At 45.2% G+C, this 21,973-nt stretch overlaps 1 protein-coding gene and 1 long non-coding RNA gene across 5 annotated transcripts in view; one reads left to right on the top strand and one right to left on the bottom strand.

Annotated features, from left to right (window-relative positions):
* The window catches only part of LOC144798606 (uncharacterized), a 1,317,000-nt gene that overhangs the window by 980,749 nt on the left and 314,278 nt on the right, over positions 1–21,973 (bottom strand). The window lies entirely within an intron of this gene.
* The window catches only part of PTPRS (protein tyrosine phosphatase receptor type S), a 320,940-nt gene that overhangs the window by 146,813 nt on the left and 152,154 nt on the right, over positions 1–21,973 (top strand). For all 3 annotated transcript variants that reach the window (XM_078669564.1, XM_078669562.1, XM_078669563.1), the window contains exons 3-4: positions 8,203–8,348; positions 13,759–13,900. In XM_078669564.1, coding sequence (XP_078525690.1) covers positions 8,203–8,348; positions 13,759–13,900 — 288 coding nt within the window. The remainder of the gene's footprint in view (positions 1–8,202; positions 8,349–13,758; positions 13,901–21,973) is intronic.

Here is a 21,973-nt window from a genome sequence, read left to right as displayed (position 1 = left end):
TGTAGGTGACTGGAGGTTGTGCCAGTAAAGAGTGTATCCGCGATGTAGTAGTTACTGCTGTTCCTCGGGTGGTGTTTCTCCCCCTGTAACTTTGTACCTCGGATTTGCCGGCCGGTGTCCTGCCTGGCCGTGTACCGAGACTTTTAGGTGTCAAGTCGGAGTTCCTCTCTTTGGAACTTGGTCTCAGCCTGTGGTGTGTGCACAGCTTCTCCTGTGAGGCGGTGGTCTGTCTGTTGTCTCTTCCTTGACTATGTCAGGAGCTGTGTCCTGCATTGTACTTCTCCTTCACAGCTGGCCTGCCTTCTTTTTCACATTCTTTGCTCCCGAAACGGTCGCTTCCTCACTCGCTGCCCCCCTCTCGCTGTGCCCTCCTCCCACAGTCCGTTTCTTCTCTCTTTTCTCACACTCCCTCGCACCCAGTTCCTATCTTTTTCAATCCCTTCTTTAATCTTTGGCATTCCCCTCTCCTTCCCCATCACTCCCTCGGTAGTTCTTCTTTGTCCCTCTCTTCTCTCTCCATCCTGTATTCTGCTCACTTCTTTTGCTTCTCCACACATCCCCTTCTCTACCCCCTCCCTTTCTTCTTCTCCTCTCCCTCCTCATACTCTCTTCCACACCATCCCTCCGTTTCTATTTTCGGCACACTCTTCTCTACCTCCCTGCACCATCATCTCCTCCCTGGCCTCTGTTTCTATTTCCTTGGTCTGTTTTTAGACCAGTTCTTTGATTTGTTCTTCCCCTCTCTCGTCACACCCTCTTTTCATGTTTTTGTCTCTCCTTCCCCAGTGCCCACCTTTCCTCTCTTTCACTTCTCCTCTGTATCTCCCCTGCTTTCCCGCCTCTCTCGCCCTCTGTCTAGCTCTTCTCGAATTCTCCTGCACAGCCATCCTCTCCCAGTTTTCAAAGCCCTCCGTTTGTTTCTCTTTATTCCCTCCATTATCCCCCTACATCTGTGCACTCCTGCGTCGTTCTGCATCATTCCTCCTTCTCTAGTTCCCCATTTCTTCCTGCATCCCTCACTGCCCTCATTCTTCTCCTCCTCCATCCCCTCCCTCATCTCTCCATCCCTCCCTCCGCCCCCCTGGCCCTCTCTTCTCCAAGCCTGTATCCTGAGTGACGTGTTCTGTTACTATGACGACCCATCAGTCTCAGGCTGTGCCGGATCATTTTTCCTGGAAGGCCCAGCCTGCGTCCTTGAGAGAAATCTCAGCCAGGTCCAAGTGAAGAGGTTTAATGTCACAGGGAGGACGGGAGGAAAAGGTGTGTGCGTGGGTGGGGGTGGGGGGTAGGATGAGGGGGGTTATTAACATGGAATCACAGGCATCACGGGGAGGGGTCGCCAGGCACTCTGCTAGATTCGCCAGGCACCCTGCATGTTCACCCTTTGCCTTGCATATTGAGTGTGTGCCCTGCAGATTATATGAACACCCAGGAGATTCACTGGACACCCTGTAGATTCACAGAACGCATGGCAGATTCGCCAGACACCCTGTGGTTCACCTGATGCCCTGGGGGCTCAGTGGGCCAAATTACTGAGCGATACATAAGCTATGCGGTTTCATTCTATGGATTCCCCTGACACCCTGTGGATTCACTGGGTGTCTTGTAGATTCCCTGGGGGTCTTCAAGATTCACTGAGGGGCACGTAGATGAACTGGATGCCCTGCTTATTTACGGTCATCTTGCAGAATTACTGGGTACTCGGCGTGTTTGCCAGATGGACAACAGGTTCACCAGACGCCTTGCTGGTTAATAGGTGCCACGCGGGTTGATCCTTTAGATTCGCCAGGTGCCTATGGATTCACCAGATGCCATGTGGAGACAAGCAAAGCCTTGTGGAGTCATCAAACATCCTGCGAAGGCATGGGTGCCAGTCAGGTGCCTCTTGTAGATTCTCTAGAAGTCATGAGTAAATGTATTTAAAAGAAAAATCTAAGTCTGTGAATCATAAAGACTGGCAACAAGAGGTTCCCCGGAACCCGTTTAACATAAATGATAATGCACATACGTTCACATGTAAAATTTGTAGGTTTCACAACTTGACTGTTGCGTGAGTCACACGCTGTGCATTATTCCACCACCTAGTGGTTGTATACGAATCCAGAAAATTAAGTGGCAAAACTACTCCTACAGATAGCCAATTTGTAACCAGTTTCAAAAATCTAAACTTTTCGACGCTGAACAAGCTACTTGAGAATCTTTGCTTACTATTGGGGCATGAAAGTGAGGCTTTATGCATTAGAGGAGGCACAATATAGTAGGAACATTAGCGAGTAAGATGGCAGCAGGTTCACCAGATTCCACTGGATACATGGGTGCCCAGCAGATCTAGCGGATTCACCAGGTGCCACTGGATACATGGGTGACCTGCAGATCCAGCGGATTCACCAGGTGACATTAGATACATGGGTGCCCTGCAGATCCAGCGGATGTCTGCGGATTCACCAGGTACCATTGGATACACGGGTGCCCTGCAGATCCAGCGGATTCACCAGGTGACATTAGATACATGGGTGCCCTGCAGATCCAGCGAATGTCTGCGGATTCACCAGGTGCCATTGGATACATGGGTGCCCTGCAGATCCAGCGGATGTCTGCGGATTCACCAGGTGCCATTGGATACATGGGTGCCCTGCAGATCCAGCGGATGTCTGCGGATTCACCAGGTGCCATTGGATACATGGGTGCCTGCAGATCCAGCGGATGTCTGCGGATTCACCAGGTGCCATTGGATACATGGGTGCCCTGCAGATCCAGCGGATGTCTGTGGATTCACCAGGTGCCATTGGATACACGGTGCCCTGCAGATCCAGCGAATGTCTGCGGATTCACCAGGTGCCATTGGATACATGGGTGCCCTGCAGATCCAGCGGATGTCTGTGAATTCACCAGGTACCATTGGATACACGGGTGCCCTGCAGATCCAGCAGATTCACCAGGTGCCATTGGATACATGGGTGCCTTGTCGCTGCACAGGATGCACTCCGGATTCACCATGCTTCGCAGGATCACCCATCGCCCAGCACACAAACTGAGCACCCCACAGCCTCACCTGGTTCCCTGCATATTTACCAGGCACTCTGCGGATTCGTGGAGTGACCTCAGGTACCCCCTCTCACTCTGGGCTGTCCTGATGAGCCCAGGGTACACTGCTCCATCCCTATACAACTCCAGCACATGAATAGATTTTCCTGTGTCATCATTTTAAGACTGCAGTGTTAATCATATCCTCGGCTGAGGTGCTGGGTGACTTCCCGGCCGCAGTACGGTAGCAGAGTGTGCAGTATAGAGTGTGTAAGCAGGGAGGAGGAACTGGCCAGGTGCCATCTCCAAGACAAAGCTATGTGGATGAGATGGCCAAGCACCGCCACCAAGACCCCCATATCAGAATGTACGTTCCCTTAAATAAATCTAAAGCACCTTATAGTGTGACAAAGAAGCAATTCAGATACTATAGAACCTATACATGTCCCCAGTTAATGGTATGCAGACCGTGTTGTAAAGTGCCCCTCACATGCATTGTTGCAGATTGCATTTCATTTCCCTTAGTTGACGCTATGAACATTACATTATGAATTACCCCAGATAAAGCAATATACACATTATAAATTACAGCAGACAAAGCTAAAAGGATTACGCTTCCCCATATGAAGATCTTCGGATTAAATTATAAACTCCCCCAGATGAAGCTCTGCAGATTTTATTATACATTCCCTCATGAACCAAGACAGATTATTTCTTAGATTCCCCCAGGTGAAGCTATGCTGATTACAATGTAAATCCCACAGATGCACCCGCGCAGATTACAGTGTGAATTTCTTCAGGTAAGGCGCTACAAATTACCTTATAAATCCCACAAGTGAAGCGCTAGAGATATCACGTTAAATTCCCCCAGGTGACGCAATGCAGAGTACGTCATGAACTTGAACTGCCTCCCCACATAAAACCATCCAGATTACATTTTTAATTTCACCAGGTGAAGTTCTGGAGGGTACTTTTTGGATGACATTCCAAGTGTCTGCAGTTAAAGCTTAGCAGGGGAAAGACCCTCTTCACCCCCCCCCCCCCCCAATTTGGAGCTATGCAGAGTTTATTTTAAACTCGCACAGGTGACGCTGAGAATGCTATTGTGTAGCCTTTAAGAAGATGATTTTGATGTAAGAAGTTTGTTTGGATTGAAATTCACATTCTGAATAGTGCCATTTTAAACACATTCCTTCTTTATACGAAGGATGTCCTGTTTACGCCTCCTGTGTTATGCGCACGGCACGGTTTATTGATACACCAATACTTTGGGGCAGTGCATATTTGTAGATGTGGCCCACATGCATGGGGTTCGGTCACATTGTTGTACTAGGGAAACACAGTTGGGCTTTTTTGACTTTTGATTAACAATGCATTTGTTTGTGAAAAAAATAAAACACTGGGTGCTTAACACGGTCAGACCTATTGGCGTTGCTAATGCTTGTTTACATACAAACTGTTGAGCTGAAGTCCTATTGTTTTGTTACAATACAGTGTTGCACTAGGTGTATAGCTGCCAGGAACACATTGTTACATCATGATCCTGTTGTTGGGTCCAGGCTGTTGAGGCATTAATACAGTGTTGCATCTTTGACTTGTTGGTGCATTGTGAGTAGGTTGAGTTTGGGAGTTGGGCACAGTGGTACATAAGGTCTTTTGATAAGTATGAAAATGCTTGGTCAGTTGAGACCTTTGCTGGTCCAGTGCTCAATGGTACATTGGGGTGACACACAATCCTACGTTCAGGTCAAGGTGGCACTTCTAGAGTGCAATGATGCGTTCCCAATATACATTAACGGCCAATTTTTGAGTACTTTCTAGGGGAACTACACAAGGATGTCCCTCATAACCGTTGCTTTTTTAGGTCGAGCCTGGGCAGCGCATGCGCTGTGAGGCATGCTGTATTAGAGTATGCATTTGATGCTCCGCCTACTTGCGGCCCATATTTTTCATTGGCTTGTGTCTTTGTCCTTTGTAAATGCTGGCGTCTGATTCGGTAATTGGCTTGTTAGTCCCTCCTTAGTACCGCCTTGTCTTCATTTGTAGCCTTCCATGAGGACTCGCCCTTTTGCTTCTGTTGTTACACCATCAGTGTTATTTAGTCTGTAAGCACTATTTCTTTAGTGAGTTTTGCCTTACTGCAGGCCCGATGTGCTTTGCAGCAACATTCAGTGCCGGTACAATGGCGGCCTCTTCTTTGGAATGCTATTTGTCTTACATTTAGGAGAATTTGAGCTATTGGCATTGTAAATGGCAGTAGCTTAAACTCTCGCAAATGCTGCACCTATTGCTTTACACATATTTTTTGGTGGGTTGTTTCCAAGCGCCCTATTCCGCGCTTGCTCTTAAGAGGCACCTCCCCTTTCTTCAGACACAGCTCATCTAAAGAAAAGGGCGTGGGCTCTATTAAGTGCAATGCACGGCATGGGGTGCTTGGAAACAAACAATATTTGCAATTCAGTGGGTCTCGTATTTGCGATAATTTAAGCTATTGACATTTACAGTGCTAATAGCTCAAAGTCTTGTAAATACGAGACCTACTGTGTTTTTTGAAATTGCCATTAACCACAGCTTTCTAATTCTAATGAAACCCAAGGTCTCACTATTAACAACGTCAGCATTAAAACCTCAGTGTATGCAGATGATGTTCTTCTGTATATTCGTAATCCTGACCCCTCTATTCCCCTATGCTCAATCTAATACAAATGTACTCCTAAATTTCAGGATACACTTTAAACACTAATAAAACAGATTTGTTTCCTTTGAATCATCACTGTACCCAAGACATGCTTACCTACAATGATATAATATGGCAAAAACTTTAATATTCAGGGATTCTATTCTCTCACTCGATGAAACAATCGCTTACTTTGAATTGTGACCTCATTCTCAAGATAAATTTCACATTTGGTCTTCCATATATTTATCTTGGTGGGGAAGTTTGAATCGGTCAAAATGGTTATTGCACCACATTTTTTTTACTGTTTATCTATGCTACCAACTTAATTACCTATTCAGTATTATACAAAATATTGATAAACTCATATGTAAATGTATTTAAGAACAACAAAACACCTAGTTTAAGCTGTAAAAACTTAAAACTTGCACAGATTAATTGGGTTTTGACTTACAGAATATTCTTCAAGATAAAGCTTTTTTTTTAATACAAGGTTCTTTTTTATGGTAGTCCTACAAACGTATCTAAATCACCCATGTGATTCCTAATTAAATAAGGATTGGTCTCACCCATTCCTTCATCTGCATTATTAACTATGTCCAAATTATAACCCCTTTCTAAAATTGCTTACTGTTCTTACATCCCTAAAATTAATTTAGCAAGATTTTGAGACTCTTTTTCAATCTCATATTTCAAGTACCTTAAAACTGTTGTTGTGGTATAACCCATTAATTGAGCTACATCTTACCACAACATTTTGACTAGCTTGGATTAAAGCAGGTATTTATTACTTAAGATATCTATTATAATACTATTTTGAACTTTTGCTGATTTGCAACAATTTATTTTACTTCTCCCTGATAGTTCTAAATATGAAATCTTGTGTAATTCCATTCTTAATTCCTTCCCAAACAATTTACATGAGATTGTCACCTCTGATTTAGAAAATGACATTCAAACATTGGTTGCATCCCCACATGCTGCTTCAACATTTTCAAAAAATTAAAAAATTTTGATGAGAATAATCTTCATTTTCTTTATACTTTTCGGAACAATTAAGTTGACATATTTGTTTCCCTGGATACATGGAGGAAAATATGGATGATAAATATCTATGGTTGGGTCCCTGTCACTTTATATAAAACAACTCCTTTATTTTGTTTGATTGTTTATGGACTCCTTTACAATGATATACTTCAAAGCTTTTAGATTCTACAAATTATTGGCATTGTAATCTGAATACCGGTTAACCAAGGCATGTTTTGTATGATTGCCCTATTGTTTAAAATTTTTGGAAAGAGGTCTGGGATATCATTAAGAAAATCTGTCTTTTGACTGACTGATTTGAAAATCTATTTCATTATCTACAACAATGTCAGATTTGCATAACAAATTATAGTTTTTTTGCTATCTGCTGCTCTAAAATCAATTGCCAAAAACTGGAAAAATGCTTTTTTATTAGCAGTCCTTACATGGTGGTCAGGAATAATTTTTACAAAACGAGGAGCTAATTCAACTCTTCTACTTACCAACTATTTTGGAAACCGATTGACCTTTATGTTGCATTATATTTATAAGATGCACTATTATTAATTTATATGTTAATGTGTAAAAATGTTATATGTTTGCATTGTAATTTAGTAGCTCTACTTTGCTTTATTTCTATTTAAGTTCTCAGTGTTCTTTTTAATTATGGTATCTTATGTATTTATCTTTTTACAGGTACAGTCCTCATACCATTCTGCATTTTAATGGTTTAAAACCCTCTATGTACATTTTCAGTGCTCATTTTTGTATGGTTTTTTGATTTGCACCATGTAAGTCAAACTATTTTTAACTTGAAAGCAGACAAGCAGAGCTATGCTGACAGGCTCTCAGAGAGCCCTGTTACTTGGCCTGTAAGGTCTTGATGATATCACAACAGTTAATAACCAGTTCTGTTATCCACTTTTGTGATTTCATAGTAAGAAGTTATGACTTTCAGAAACTGAAATAAACAATAGAGGTTCTCTATGACAGCCATACATATCAATAGAATAATAGCAGCAGAACATTCTGAGACACACATTCTGATTTGGCTAGTGCACCTCAGTTTTATCACAAACATCCGAATTGTGTAAAGCTGTCCTTTATTGCTAGCTACCACCCCTCTTTTCAAAGAAAAATGACTACACAATCTAAGGACTGCGTCCTCCTCTAATATACAATTTCATTTTTTCTGTGTCTCATCGTAAATATAAAAATGCCATTTTAATTCTGTTTCATCTCTTATCTCAAAATGTTTTATTGGAATTGTACTTTTACATCGGAAGTACTTTATTTTAGGGGACATTTTTATTTATTTGTTTATAATTTATGTTGCTTTGACCATGTTGTGCATGTAAAACGATGAACACTGGTTGTTGAATGAACTACTTTTTACCAATTTTTGACTGTAGTAGAAATTCCAACACTAAGGTAATTCTAGATGTGTCTAATTTTTATGATATCTTTTTTTAAAGGGGCCCCGGAATTCATCAAAAAGCCAGTAGACCAGATAGGCGTGTCTGGTGGGGTTGCATCTTTTGTGTGCCAAGCGACTGGGGACCCGAAGCCACAGGTGACCTGGAACAAGAAGGGCCGGAAAGTCAACTCTCAGAGGTTTGAGGTAAGTGATCTGAGAGCGCTGATGGGGCGATACGAAAGTCCGCTGGATTCAGAGGAAAGGATGGTGCGAGAACGTTCACTGTGAGGATGGCATGTACAAGACACCATCTTGTGATAATGGTAGTATGTGGAAGCTGATGGTACGGAGAGACAGAGATGGTGTAAAGATGCTGCTCACCTGAGGGCAGAAGTGGTGTAAGAGCGCTTACAGGTGGTTTGGTTGTAAAAACCGAGGAAATCAACCATGGAGACCCCTTTTTGGCAGGTGTCCCTCCCTGCGCTTGTTTTGGGGTAGGTTACATTCACACGCTATTGACTTTGAGAGCTTCATTATCTGGATGTAGCTGGGTGAGGTGATGTTGAACTTTGTCCTGGTATTTCATCTCTATTCTGCTCCAACCTGACACCCACTGTTTAAAGCCCCCTCTCCTGTGAACCATGGACTGGCCAATTTGCCAAATTGCGGGACTCTTGAAAAGTTGTTCCCGGCAAGGTGCTACAGCCTTACACTATTTTTGAGGCACTGACCTGCCCAGAATTCAAACAACACACTAAGTGATCAGACAGCCAGAGACCACAAATCCAAATAGGGCGTTAGACCATTAAATTACTGCCTGAGACAACTTTTTCATCTTCTTCTCCCTCTCCCCAGGTTTTTTTTTGCTTCCTTTATCTGTTTCACACTCGTTAGATCTCAGAAACTGTTCTCAACATGTAATATAGGAGTGTCTGGAGTCATTCGTAATTCTTAAATAAAGTGGCGATCAGCTTCTTTCCCTCACACTTGAGCATCAGCAGGAGTTACCACTGAGTACAGAGGGGACACCAGGGAACATCTCTTTTCTACGCACCACTTCAGACATGTCACCCCCTTTGCTTGTGACTCTGCGTGAGTGAGCCTTACAGAACTTGAGGAACAGCGCCTTTTTGTAATAGGACAAGAGATGACAATCACCCACTGCCAGGACCTGGGTCCTTTCACCATACTGTTGTCGGTCTCCCCAACAAATGTATCTTTTCCAGGGAAGAATCTGGTCTCACCTCAAGGGAAAGGACAGGGATCCCTTGTCGTAAGCTGGTGGTGGACCCTGCTTGCTATTGGCTTTCTCGGGGCTCCTACATTTTTCCCTGGCTTGGCGGACCAGGAATGGTCCCATGGACATCTGGAAAGAGGACATGGTCCTGGAGGTTTATTTTGAGCCATTCATAGTGGAACAAAAGTGATCACATCTGGTGGATTCTGGACTGTGGCAAGAACTGAGGTCTCTTCCTGTGAGTTTTCCTGTGACTGTGGCAAGAACCAAGGTCTCTTCCTGTGAGTTTTCCTGTGACCGTGGCAAGAACCGAGGTCTCTTCCTGTGAGTTTTCCTGTGACAGTGGCAAGAACAGAGGTCTCTTTCGGTGAGTTTTCCTGTGACTGTGGCAAGACCTGAGGTCTCTTCCTGTGACTGTGGCAAGAACCGAGGTCTCTTCCTGTGAGTTTTCCTGTGACTGTGGCTAGAACCGAGGTCTCTTCCTGTGAGTTTTCACCAGCAGACCACTCCGTATTATTGCTGTTATGGTTCCAGCAAGACCTCATTTCTGCCCCCGGTTGTGGTGGTCCAGGTACATTCACTCTTTATTTTGTCACATTTCCTACACAACTCTGGTTCCACACATATCTCTTGGCTGTCACCAGACTATTTGCCTGGCCAGGCCCTCTGGCATCTCTCTGCATATGTTTTATTTACCATCTTCTGATTCCACCGGGGTTCCACTACTGTCGCTGGTTTGCACCAGCCCCCTTCCTCGATGGTCTTGGTTTTGAAGGCGGCCTGCAGAGCTTCCCTACCAGCCAGTAAACTCCTGTGGTTGGCTGCAGGAGTCTGCACTTCAGCACAGCTGCTTCCTACTGGTTCACTTCCCCAAACAGAGTCCAGGCGCCTAGATAACCCTCTTCGGAGCACCAGTTGAAAGCGTGTCTTTGCAAGGCCCAGAGAGATGAGACACCACCCCGGTTGTGTAGTAAACGGTTTTTGTTCCATCGCTGCTCCTCGAACTTAGTACTGGGTAATGGGCTTATTCAATTACCACATTATCATCTACTGTCAATAACTACAAAATAAAAACGAGCAGCCCATATAGTGCTGGGCCTGATGTACCGATGTATAAAACTGTTTTACGGTCACAAACCTGCAAATTGCAGAATTACATGCTTGGTGCCCGCAAAACAGCCAGCTGCAGTGTGCATAAGCCACACTGTGAGTTAGATATATCTTGCAAACTTGCAAAGTTCACTCAATGACTGTTTTCTAATCGGGTTGGAGGGGGAGATGGGGGGGGGGGGGACGTGAGTCCCTTGCTCACTTTGCCACTGGATTCAAGCAAGCCCCGCTGAAGACGGCTGTAATGCCAGAAACCGGTCCTGGGAAGCTTGATTCCGGTCCAGGGAAGACCTGGCTTGGCAGTTCGGGCTGAACTGTTCCCATGAGGCACAGGGTCAGACTGATTTGCATATGGCCATGTCTGAACTGGGGTGGCAGAGTGAGCTAAAGAACGGTGATGGATTAAACCCAGATCAGTTGACTGGGGGTGAGTGTTTGTATTGTCAACGCTCCGTCCATCATCCCCTTTGGTTTTTTTCGGTGGACTGAAAGGATCATGCCCTTCCGATTCACAATACAATGTATCAGCGTAGCAGCCATTGGCACCTTGACGACCTGTCAAGGCAGCTGGTGTGGGTTTATAAAGGTGAAGTAAGCTGCTTGTGAGGACACGTTCCCCCACTGAATCCTCCTGGAGGGGATGGGGGAGAAGCCAGTGCTGATGGGGCGGGGTTGCGCTGCGACTCATTTCTACATCACTTAAATCGCAAAGCTGAGGGTGAGTCAGAAGCAGTTGCTGTGTAAAACCAGCAACTGCCTTGTGATGCAACCTTTTTAGGTAGAGCCTGGGCAGCACCAGCCCTGCTCTGCGAGGCATGCTGTATTCACATAGGGACTTGAAGCTCCGCACACTCTCCGCCCATATCTTTCAATGGCTTGTGTCATTGTCCACTGTAAACTGTGGTTTTTCATTGGTCAATAGGCTTAATAGTCCCTCCTTAGTACCACCTGGTCTCATTTTGTAACCTTCCATGGCAACACCCCCTGATACATGTGTTGTTATTGGGTAGGCTTCAATTACAGTCTGCGAGCACTATTTTCTCAAATAGCTTTGTCGTGCCTGACATGCCACTCCCGCAACACTTTAAAAAATGTTTTTATAGCATGAACACATTTGCAGTGCAATAATAGGTCTCGCATTTGCGAGAGTTTAAGCTATTGGCATTGTAAATGACAATGCCTTTTATTTATCTATTTTAAAAACAACACATAAATGAAAGGCATTGTCATTTACAATGCCAAAAACTCAAACTCTCGTAAATGCGAGACCTATTGCATTGCAAATGCTTGTTACTTCGGCTCCCAAGTGCTTGAATGACAAGTAGTCCTTGGCCCCGGTGTTGAAAATGTGGGCTTTGAGAGTGAGCATGTAAACCCAGATGGTAGAAGGTGCGGCAAAGGCCAGGATACTGTGCCAAGGGACAGAGGGTACCACTTAGGAATGGGAAAGAAAGGGACACACGAGACAGGGTACGGGTGGCAAGGGCAGGAGTACGGTGGGACACAGGCGGTACATCCCTGGTGAGGGAGGATACAACGCAGAACGGGAGCTGGCGACAGAAGAGGGTGCAGAAACGGGAGGTGGATGGTGAGCAGGGTACCACCAGGAGTTGGGGCCAGTGATGGAGAAGGAAGTGTAGGACACAGATTGTGTGTGTGGCGGGACGGACAGGGCTGAGACAACGAGGATGGTGTAGGCCACATTCCAATAGTGGGTCGCACAGGAGGATGTGGCAGGGAAAGAGAGAGAGAAGGCACGGCAGAAATGGGGAGCGGGTGGCATGGGAAAGTCTGCTATGGACCGGGAGGAAGAAGTCGAAGAATTAATGGCGAGAGAGGGACAGGGCCGAAACGGGCGGCAACGAGCCAGAAAATGACGCAGTGACAGAGAACCGAGTGAGGGACAAAGGAGAGGGTGGCAAAGATCAGAAGGGGCAGTATCATTGGAATGGGAGCGAGTGCCAAGGATGGCAAAGAAGAGACTGTCCTGCACCAAGAGGAATGGCCAGTGGCGTAGGAAGGTGGGTGCGGACCGCCCCTGGTCTCATCACTGTGGAAGGTGACAAAATGGCAAAACAAATGTGTTTTAAACACATTTTTGCCATTTTGTCAAGCCTAGGGTGACAAGAAATTTTCCGCACCGGGTACCACCTGACCTTGCTACGCCACTGGGAATGGCACAGGCGGCGAATGAGTGGCAAGAGCGCATTCTTGGAGACCGAGGACAGGGGGATGGGGGTTCGGGGGAAGGCACAAGAAGATGTGGGCGGGAAAGACTTTCTGACAGGATGGCGTTAAAACTGCTGCTCACGGGGTGGAGTAAGTGAACAAGTACTCTTTGTGGCACAGATCTGCCACCCAGCATGATGTTGGTGGACAGTACAACTACTGGTTAGATTTGGGGTGGATAAGGCTGTTATAATCTACTCTTTGTGTGTGGGGGGTGAATGTAAGATCAATGCAGTGATAACCCAATTTCTTCTTATTTTAATCAGTGTGTTTTATCCTTTCCTCCCATACTTCTGTCTGCAACTCCTGTCTCCGTCACTTTATCCCATTCCTTGTAACCTTACTTTCCCCTCTCCTATAATTGTGTCCCCTCTTCCCCTTTCGTTTTTATCTCTTTCAATCTTGGTTTCTCTCTCGCTCTTTGTCTACTGTTCACTTGACACGGTCTCGCCCTTCCTCCCCATTTCCTCCCCATCTCTCCTTTTACTTGCTTCGTCATTTCCTGTACCGGTTACCTTCCCCCCTCATTGTTTTTCGTTCTTCTTCTTTCTCTCCCATGCCCCTTCTCACTTTCGTCACTATATTCTTGTCTTCCTCATCCCTTTTTTCCCGTCTCCCTTTCTTCTTTTCCTCTTTTGTTTTTTCCATTTTCTCTCTGGCTTGCTCTCACCTCCATTTTTATTTTAATCTTACTAACCAACTCTTCCTGTCATTTTTTCCTGTCTTTCTTCCCTTTTATCTTTCCCACGCTAATGCTTTCTTCATCTCCTCTTTGTACATAACTTTTCTTCTCCATCTCCCCCTACGCACCCCTTTCCTCTATCTTCCACTATCACCCTTCCTTTGTTCCTAAACTCCCTCTCTCTCTCTTCCATATTGACTTGTCTCCTTTCCCCACTACACAACTGCCCTCTCTCCCTTTCTGTCCTCTCGCCCTCTTCCCTTGCCTTCCTTTCCCCTGTATATTTCCTTCCCTCCCTCTTTATTTGCGCCATCTTGATTCTTCCCCCGCACAATCTTATCCCCTCTCTTTTTCAGACCATCGAGTTCGATGAGAGCGCTGGTGCAGTCTTAAGAATACAGCCCCTGCGGACCCCGCGAGATGAGAACCTGTACGAGTGCGTGGCCCAGAACCCCCATGGCGAGATCTCCGTCAGCGCGAAGCTCAGCGTCCTCCGAGGTACCGGCGCCATCTTGTATCATCTTCCCATAAATACAAAGCGCTCTTCAGGGCCTGATGGTTCATCTAGTTGGTGGCAGGGTGGGCGTGGGGAAGGATAATGGGTCATATGACCGAACCAGGCAGTGTGTCACGACCCTGCTGGTGGCACATCCCTCAGGCACTGTCCATGTACAAGGGCAGTATCCTGCACAATAGGTGCCATCTAGCCTTTCGCGCACTGTCCGATGTACTAAGCAGTGTGGCACAAAACCAAATTATACTGAGATCCAAGAAGCCTGCCCACCAGTGCATAATTTGAGCTGGTGGTTTCTGGTGCTCGGCACCGGTCCTTAATTGTCAACACCGGTGTTTGTGACAGTCTGCCTCAAGGTGGCGCTGTCTGGCTAATTTAGAGATGACCACAACAACAATTAATTATTAATTCAATATACATTAAAAATTGACTACTCTCTGCCACCCAAGCCAGTCTTATAGCTTTGGGAGTCTGGAATAGTCTGAATTGTCACACTTGTAGCAGTGTGATGGTTAGTAGCTGTGTTGTTACTCTCATTGGCAGCACTGGCGGGGGCAATGTGTGTTGCAAGCTGCAGTGGTCTCCTGACGAGAGCCCTAGCACTTATATTTTTACAAACTAACCACTGCTGCCCACAAACTTTGTGGTCTATATATTTCCGACCTGGCGCCTTCTCATTGCTGGTGGCAGTGACTAACTCAAACTTTGCAGTGATAGTCCCCATGACCTGAAGAAAAGCGGTTGCTTGTTGTCCGTTCCCAGGACAGAGACATCCAAGCCTTAACCAACCCTCCCAGACAACACTATGATTTATTGTGAATGTCTAACTGAATTATAGAGTACAAAACTGCCACTCCCAAATCTGAGGCTGGCTGGTCTACATGGACATCTGGGGACTTGGCAAACGCCTGGCTCCTGCGGGCAGAACTAGGGTAGGGTCCATCTTGTGTCCGGCAGTGAGCCTTCCAGGTGACCACTCTCTTCCCCTCTGTCCCATATTCTTTGCAAATTCTCGCCCTTTCCTCTGTCCCAGCTCATCTATCAAGCCCTCCCTCCTTCTGCTTTGTGTCCTTAGATTTTATTTTCAGAGCAGCTTGCAAAATCTGTCTCAACCGTTGGAGTCACAAGTTTGATGTTCACGAGGTTGAAAACTTAAAAAGAAGGAAGCGTATTCAAAGGGCCCAATTCATATGTTCGACTTGTGACCGGTGCTGTCCTTGCCAAAAAATTCAGACATTGATTTAGATAAGAAGAAACATACACTGCAGGAAAATAGCATCTCCACCACCCTTCATGCCCCACAAATTAACTGGTAGTTTCTGGCACCAAAGGACCTCAAAAACCTTTTTTAAGTGGTTTACAGCAAGTGTGAAACTCCCCTCCATGACTTTTGAACCCTCAAATATCAGTACTTCTGGGTTGCCACACTCTATGCTTTTTTTGTAATTATTCGTCCGGCACGTGTTACAAAAATACATTGCTTTCTACAAAGAACACGTTTCTGTATTTTAATATTCTGTTTACAAACAACATACAGAGAGGTGCACGGCCTTGCATCTAATTTCTACGACCCTCTTTCAGCACACACAGATAAACTGCCTTGCATTTGCCTTTCTGAGATTTTCCTAAAAGTGCTGGTATCCATGCACTGTCTGCAATCGAAACAAATACGAAATGTATTATCCGTTTATTGGTCGCGTGCAGGATACATAATAACCATTTCAGAAACTCGGCAAGAAAGTATTGGTGTCCCACTGTTACGGAGTTGTTTCCCTCAAATAATTCTGTTTTAAAGTAAAACAGACAGAATAAAAGACTGTTAGAATATCTGTCCTTTTAAAATCCTAGCCATAACTAGTCTGGCGGCTTTGTGTGGTTTCACAACACTACTGTCCGTAACGCCTTTTGGTATCAGTTCTTTAAAATTAGTGGGCGTGGACCTCACTCAGAGGAGTATTTCTCTCAACTTATTCTATTGGTTAATCGATGCACCATTCCACCTCCATGGAATGTTGTTAATGCAATCCACGAGAGACTATTTCACATCTCAAAAGTCCATTGAGTGATCGCCCATTAAATTATTTGTCATACACTTAGGGTGCACAGAAAACCACTCTGTTTTTATACTGCTCCAGACCTTCAAACCTGATGAGCGCTGACAAAGGAAATATGTCTGACTTTTATATACCAACACAAACATTCACAAACAGTGTAAGATCCCATTCTGGATTTAGCACAGCTAATTTGCAAAATGGCCAGGATATCCTTAAAAACAAAAACTCTTTCCTTAGCTTGAGGGAGCTATAACACTGCTCTTGGCGCAGAGCCATATGCTGGACTCCTTGTTTCCAGAAAGTTCCCTCCAATCAATAAACTTTACTACAGAAGCAAAAAAAAATAACCTGCACTTGCACATTTAAAAGTAGATATTGAAAGACTGGGCAGATTACGCTTCGGATGCGGAGGCCTTGAGTGGCAGGTTACCCTACGGATGCAAAGGTGTAGGGTGTGCAGATTGCCGTATGGATGATAAAGTGTAAGGTGTGCAGGCTACTCATTGCATGAACAGGTAGAGCATGGGTGTATTACCCTATGGATATCCAGGTGTAGAATGGGCAGATTCACCTATAGATGGGGAGATGTATGATGGGCCGCTTTCATTTTGCTTGCAGAGATGTAGGGTGAGGAGATAGGTCGAGCAATATGGCAGGGTAGGATTGATAGTTTACCCTATAAGCAGGTGGTTATGCTGCCTATGATGAACCATTGGATAAGCAGGTTATTCTATGGATGGGGAGGAATAGGGTGCGCTGATGATCGTCTTGATAGGGAATGACAGGAAATGTAGGTTACTCTACAGTTAAGGGAGAGTAGAATGTGCAGGCAACGTGATATTGCCAGCTTTGTAACAGAGCGCAGACAGCAGCAGTTGCTGCTATCGATACTGGCATATGGCGGTACTTAGTATATCTACTTACCCTCTGCCAACTTCTTCTCTACCCCCCAAACTTTCAGCATTGTGACTTTGTCCAGCAGCATGTTTAGTTTCCTACTTTCAAGTACAGGTAGCTCTACAAACGTTTGATTACATCCCAAGTAGATGATTTTAATTAAATACTGGTCCTGATGACGACCTGCCGATTCATACGACTGGGTCGAAACATCAACATTTTGCAAGTGGCTGTGAGCCTAATAGTAGGTGTAGCCTAATTGAAATACATTCTCTGGAATACGTTGCCCCCATTAAATGCCATTTTTACATAGTTTTCACTGAATAAGGCCCAAAGGTATTTTAATAAATTAATCCATTTCTTTGGTGGCTTTGTATTTTGCACTGAGCACTGCACCATTGTTTTACCTTATCACTGGTCTCTTACATGTTCCAGAATACAAGAATTATAATTTTTTGCATTTATTTGTTTCTTTAAAGTGTGTCTTCCCAAAATTGTGTCCTGAAAATCTTATGACCACACCAAAAAAAGAATCTGCAGTTTCCGTGCTTCTAGTCCTAAGCCGAACGGAGGGCTTCTTTGCAGAGTGGCTGCGCACCAGCCACGTCCCACACCACCGTTCTTTTAATTAAACACCGAGGAATACTAGGCATTGCGATGGAACATTAACATTTGTTCCTAATTAGGTACCCTGGTAATATATGCAGATTCCTGTGATGCACCCACCCACATGCACACTCCTCGGTTACTGAATTAAAAAGGGAAGCCTGGTGCAGGCAGGTGGGCGCACGCGGTAGAGCAGACACAAGAGTCACGCATGATGTCATCGGCAACCAATGAGACTGCAGAAGCTGGTGAATGGGTACTGCTCATAGATGAGACCTGAGGAGGTGGGACCTACCTTTGAATAACTGATGTGCCTGAAGCTTGTTACGCCTTTGCAAGCGTCGGGTAGCCGACCACTAGTTACTGTTTGCCACCTCTGATCCCCAGTCAGCGTATCCTACAATCCTTTTCCCCAGTCTCTGCCAGCCAGCCCACCTCTCCTCTTGTCATTTTGAGTTGGTCTTCCTCTCTTCTCTTCTCTTCCAAGTAATTGTCTCCCCTCACGGTCTATCCCAAAGCGCTTTGTCACTTTATCTTCATTTACATAGGGTCTATCTACCAACTGTATGTCACTGCAGCACTCTTGGACTCTGGGGACCCTTTTCCTTAATGTTCTGGAATGCTCAACCAAGAGAGTCAGGATGATCTGGTGTCATCGGGTTTGGATAGTCCTACCTAGGATCAGGATCTCCATCTCCCCCTACGCACCCCTTTCCTCTATCTTCCACTATCACCCTTCCTTTGTTCCTAAACTCCCTCTCTTTCTCTTCCATATTGACTTGTCTCCTTTCCCCACTACACAACTGCCCTCTCTCCCTTTCTGTCCTCTCGCCCTCTTCCCTTGCCTTCCTTTCCCCTGTATATTTCCTTCCCTCCCTCTTTATTTGCGCCATCTTGATTCTTCCGGCGTATTTGGATTTGGCTAGTCCTACCTAGGATCAGTCTGTCCGGCGTATTTGGGTTTGTCTAGTCCTAACTAGGATCAGTCAGTCCGGCATATTTGGGTTTGGCGAGTCCTAACTACGATCAGTCAGTACGGCGTATTTGAGTTTGGCTAGTCCTACCTAGGATCAGTCCGTCCAGAGTATTTGGGCTTTGATAGTCCTAACTAGGATCAGTCTGTCCAGCGTATTTGGGTTTAGCTAGTCCTACCTAGGATCAGTCCGTCCGGCGTATTTGGATTTGGCTAGTACTACCTAGGATCAGTCTGTCTGGCATATTTGGGTTTAGCAACTCCTATCTTGGATCAGTCAGTCCGCTGTATTTGGGCATGGCTAGTCCTACCTTGGATCAGTCAGTCCGGTGTATTTGGATTTGGCTAGTACTACCTAGGATCAGTCTGTCTGGCATATTTGGGTTTAGCAACTCCTATCTTGGATCAGTCAGTCCGCTGTATTTGGGCATGGCTAGTCCTACCTTGGATCAGTCAGTCCGGTGTATTTGGGTTTGGCTAGTCCTACCTTGGATCAGTCAGTACGGTGTATTTGGGTGTGGCTAGTCCTACCTTGGATCAGTCAGTCCCGGTGTATTTGGGTTTGGTAGCCCTACCTAGGATCAGTCAGTCCGGTGTGTTTGGGTTTGGCTAGTCCTACCTTGGATCAGTCAGTCCGGTGTATTTGGGTTTGGCTAGTCCTACCTAGGTTGTCAGTCCGGTATATTTGGGTTTGGTTAGTCCTAACTACGATCAGTCAGTACGGCGTATTTGAGTTTGGCTAGTCCTACCTAGGATCAGTCCGTCCAGAGTATTTGGGCTTTGATAGTCCTACCTAGGATCAGTGAGTCCGGTGTATTTGGGTTTAGCTAGTCCTACCTAGGATCAGTCAGTCCGCTGTATTTGGGCATGGCTAATCCTACCTAGGATCAGTCAGTCCGGTGTATTTTGGTTTGGCTAGTCCTACCTAGGATCAGTCAGTCCGGTGTATTTGGGCATGGCTAATCCTACCTAGGATCAGTGAGTCGGGGTATTTGGGTTTGGCTAGTCCTACCTAGGATCAGTCTGTCCATGTATCACTAAGAAGCTCTTCCTATTCAGTACCAAGAAGAATACATTCTGTCCAATCCAGTAAGGGTTTGATAGTCTTTGTTTCGTATGGGAGAATGTGCCAAGGGGCGTTGCCATTTTCTCACTCCACAGGTGTGCATGGTTATCCTTCACCTCACCATTGAGATGGTTCTATTGAGTGGCATCATTAGCTAAACACATAGCTTTGTTATAATGTGCACCTGCGGGTGTGCTAAGTTGATGCCAATTTGTTTCCAGCTGGTCTAAGGTGAATGTAGAAGAGAAGGTGGCCATGTGCTTTTGAGATGGCGGGTTGTGGCCAGGTATACAGCATTGAAGCTGATGTATGTGCCGCAGGGATCCTGGAGGTGTTCATACCACGGTCTGTTGCTTACAGCCAATTATGACTACAGCGGAGGTGGCGTAATGGCTAGATCGGCCGACCTCGAAGCTGGAGAACCGGGTCCGAGTCTCAGCATCCTGTGATTCTGGGCAAATCACTCAATCTCCCCGTGCGTAACAAAATGAATGTGTCGATCTGTAACGCAGCTGGTGCTTATGTAAAGTGCTCTGATACCTTCGAGTCGAGTGCCCACTATATAAAATTCCCCAACAAAACAAATAGATGGTAGCCGGGCTGAACAACATCTACTGTTAAGTTGAAAATGGAGAATGCTTATGGGAGTCCGGGGACCGTCAAGTAATGGCATAGTAGAGCTGTGTTGGTTGTAGGAAAGATGGACTAATACTGTTTTCTGTTTGCTTGCCCAGCTGACAAAGCAAACATTGCAACAAAGCAAACCTTGCTTCAGATAAGTCAAAGGCGAGCAATGAGTTATGGTTGTGCATTGAATATATAGAATTATAGATGGTTAAATGAGTTGCTAGGATTTTTTTTTAGAGCTCATGGTTCTGAGTCGCATGAAATAGATAATGAGAGTGAAGCATGAGTTGTCTGTGATGTCACTCAGATCCCCGAGGTGGAAAACATCTCCGTAACTCAGTTACCCTATGTTGTTTATGGCCCTAAAATCTTTGGCCACTGCTTATAACTGCTGGGTTGAGGCAAAGGAATAATGGTGGAGCCAATCATAATATGGCCTCTCCTCCCTGTCCCAAATGTAAAAAAAAAAAATGGCCTCCTGTTACCCTCCACCACCACTCGCTGAGCCTTTATTTACTTTTATTTTAGAAGCTGTGCTCCAGGCTTTCCAGCCCAGCACTGACAGGCTCTGCGAGAGCGCTGCAGAGGAGCCTGGGATTCGTTTATGACATTTCAACATGGGTAATAACATTCATTAACAACATGTTGCTATGCCATAGCAGTCAATTACTAGGTTTAGAATCTAATATTCATGCTAGTGGCTCTTAGCGAGACACAAATATAACATCTAGAAGGATGTATGACATTACAACGCATGGTTTTACCAAGCATGCCTTTACATCGCAGTTTTTACAACGCATGCTGTTACAACGCATAGCGTTAAGGGGTGCTGGATAGTGAATAGTTTAATTTACTATTCCAACTCCAGTCCCCGTGAATAGTAGGGAAGGTGTTGGATAGTAAATTAAATCTATTCCCTATCCTAGAGCGCCCCCCCAGCGCTATGCGTTGTAATAACATGCGTTGTAATAGTTGCGTCGTAAAGGCACTGCGTGGTAAAAGTTACGTTGTAAAGGATGTTCCCCCATCTAGAATCATAGATGGATAACAGTTTCTTACGGGGGTATTTTTCACCGATTGGTTCTGAGTGTCATTAAGCACTGGTAGAGGAATCAAGGGGGAGGGGAAACATACATAACATGGCCTCTGTTATGTATCCTTGAGATGGGAAACATACATAACATGGCCTCTGTTATGTATCCTTGTCCCAAAGGTAAAAAATAAAAACTTACTTGCATCCTTGACCAACTCTCAGGACCTCCCCCGCCTTCCTTCCCCCACCTGCTGCTTTGCTTGTCAGCAGACAAGCAGCACTGCGCTGACAGGCGCTCAGGAAGGCCCTGTCAGCCTGGCCGTCAAGGACTTTGACATCATAACAGTGGGTAACCAGTTTAGTTATCAACTGTTGCTATATCACAGCAGTATATTATGAGATTCAGAAACTGAAATAAACGATGGAGTCCTTTCCACCAGCGCCATACATATTAAAGTGAGGAGTACATTATCAGTCTCTTTGCATGAGGTAGGAACAAGCGAGCACTTGGTATTGTGTCCCATGAAATTCCCAGACTGCAGCAATACCTTGCTTCCCATATCATTCCCGTCAAGAGATGAGCGATAAACTTATGGATTAGCTAAAGTAGTCCTAGGCCGCAATTGAATGGATGTGGTGCTCTATTGATACCTTAGTTATCAATAGGAGGGAGGAGGAATGGTTGTCCTATCGGTTCCCCGAAACAAGGTACAGTTTATCAAAAGGAGATAGGACACTTGTGACCACTTATTCCAAGAGATTTGAAAAAGCCCTCATAAACGCTGCGTATCTCGAGAAGCG

The sequence above is a fragment of the Lissotriton helveticus genome, chromosome 12 (assembly GCF_964261635.1).
Source record: "Lissotriton helveticus chromosome 12, aLisHel1.1, whole genome shotgun sequence".
In the NCBI taxonomy this organism is placed as follows: domain Eukaryota; kingdom Metazoa; phylum Chordata; class Amphibia; order Caudata; family Salamandridae; genus Lissotriton; species Lissotriton helveticus.
The sequence above is the reverse complement of the archived record's forward strand: the minus strand, read 5'-3'. Positions and strand labels throughout refer to the sequence as shown.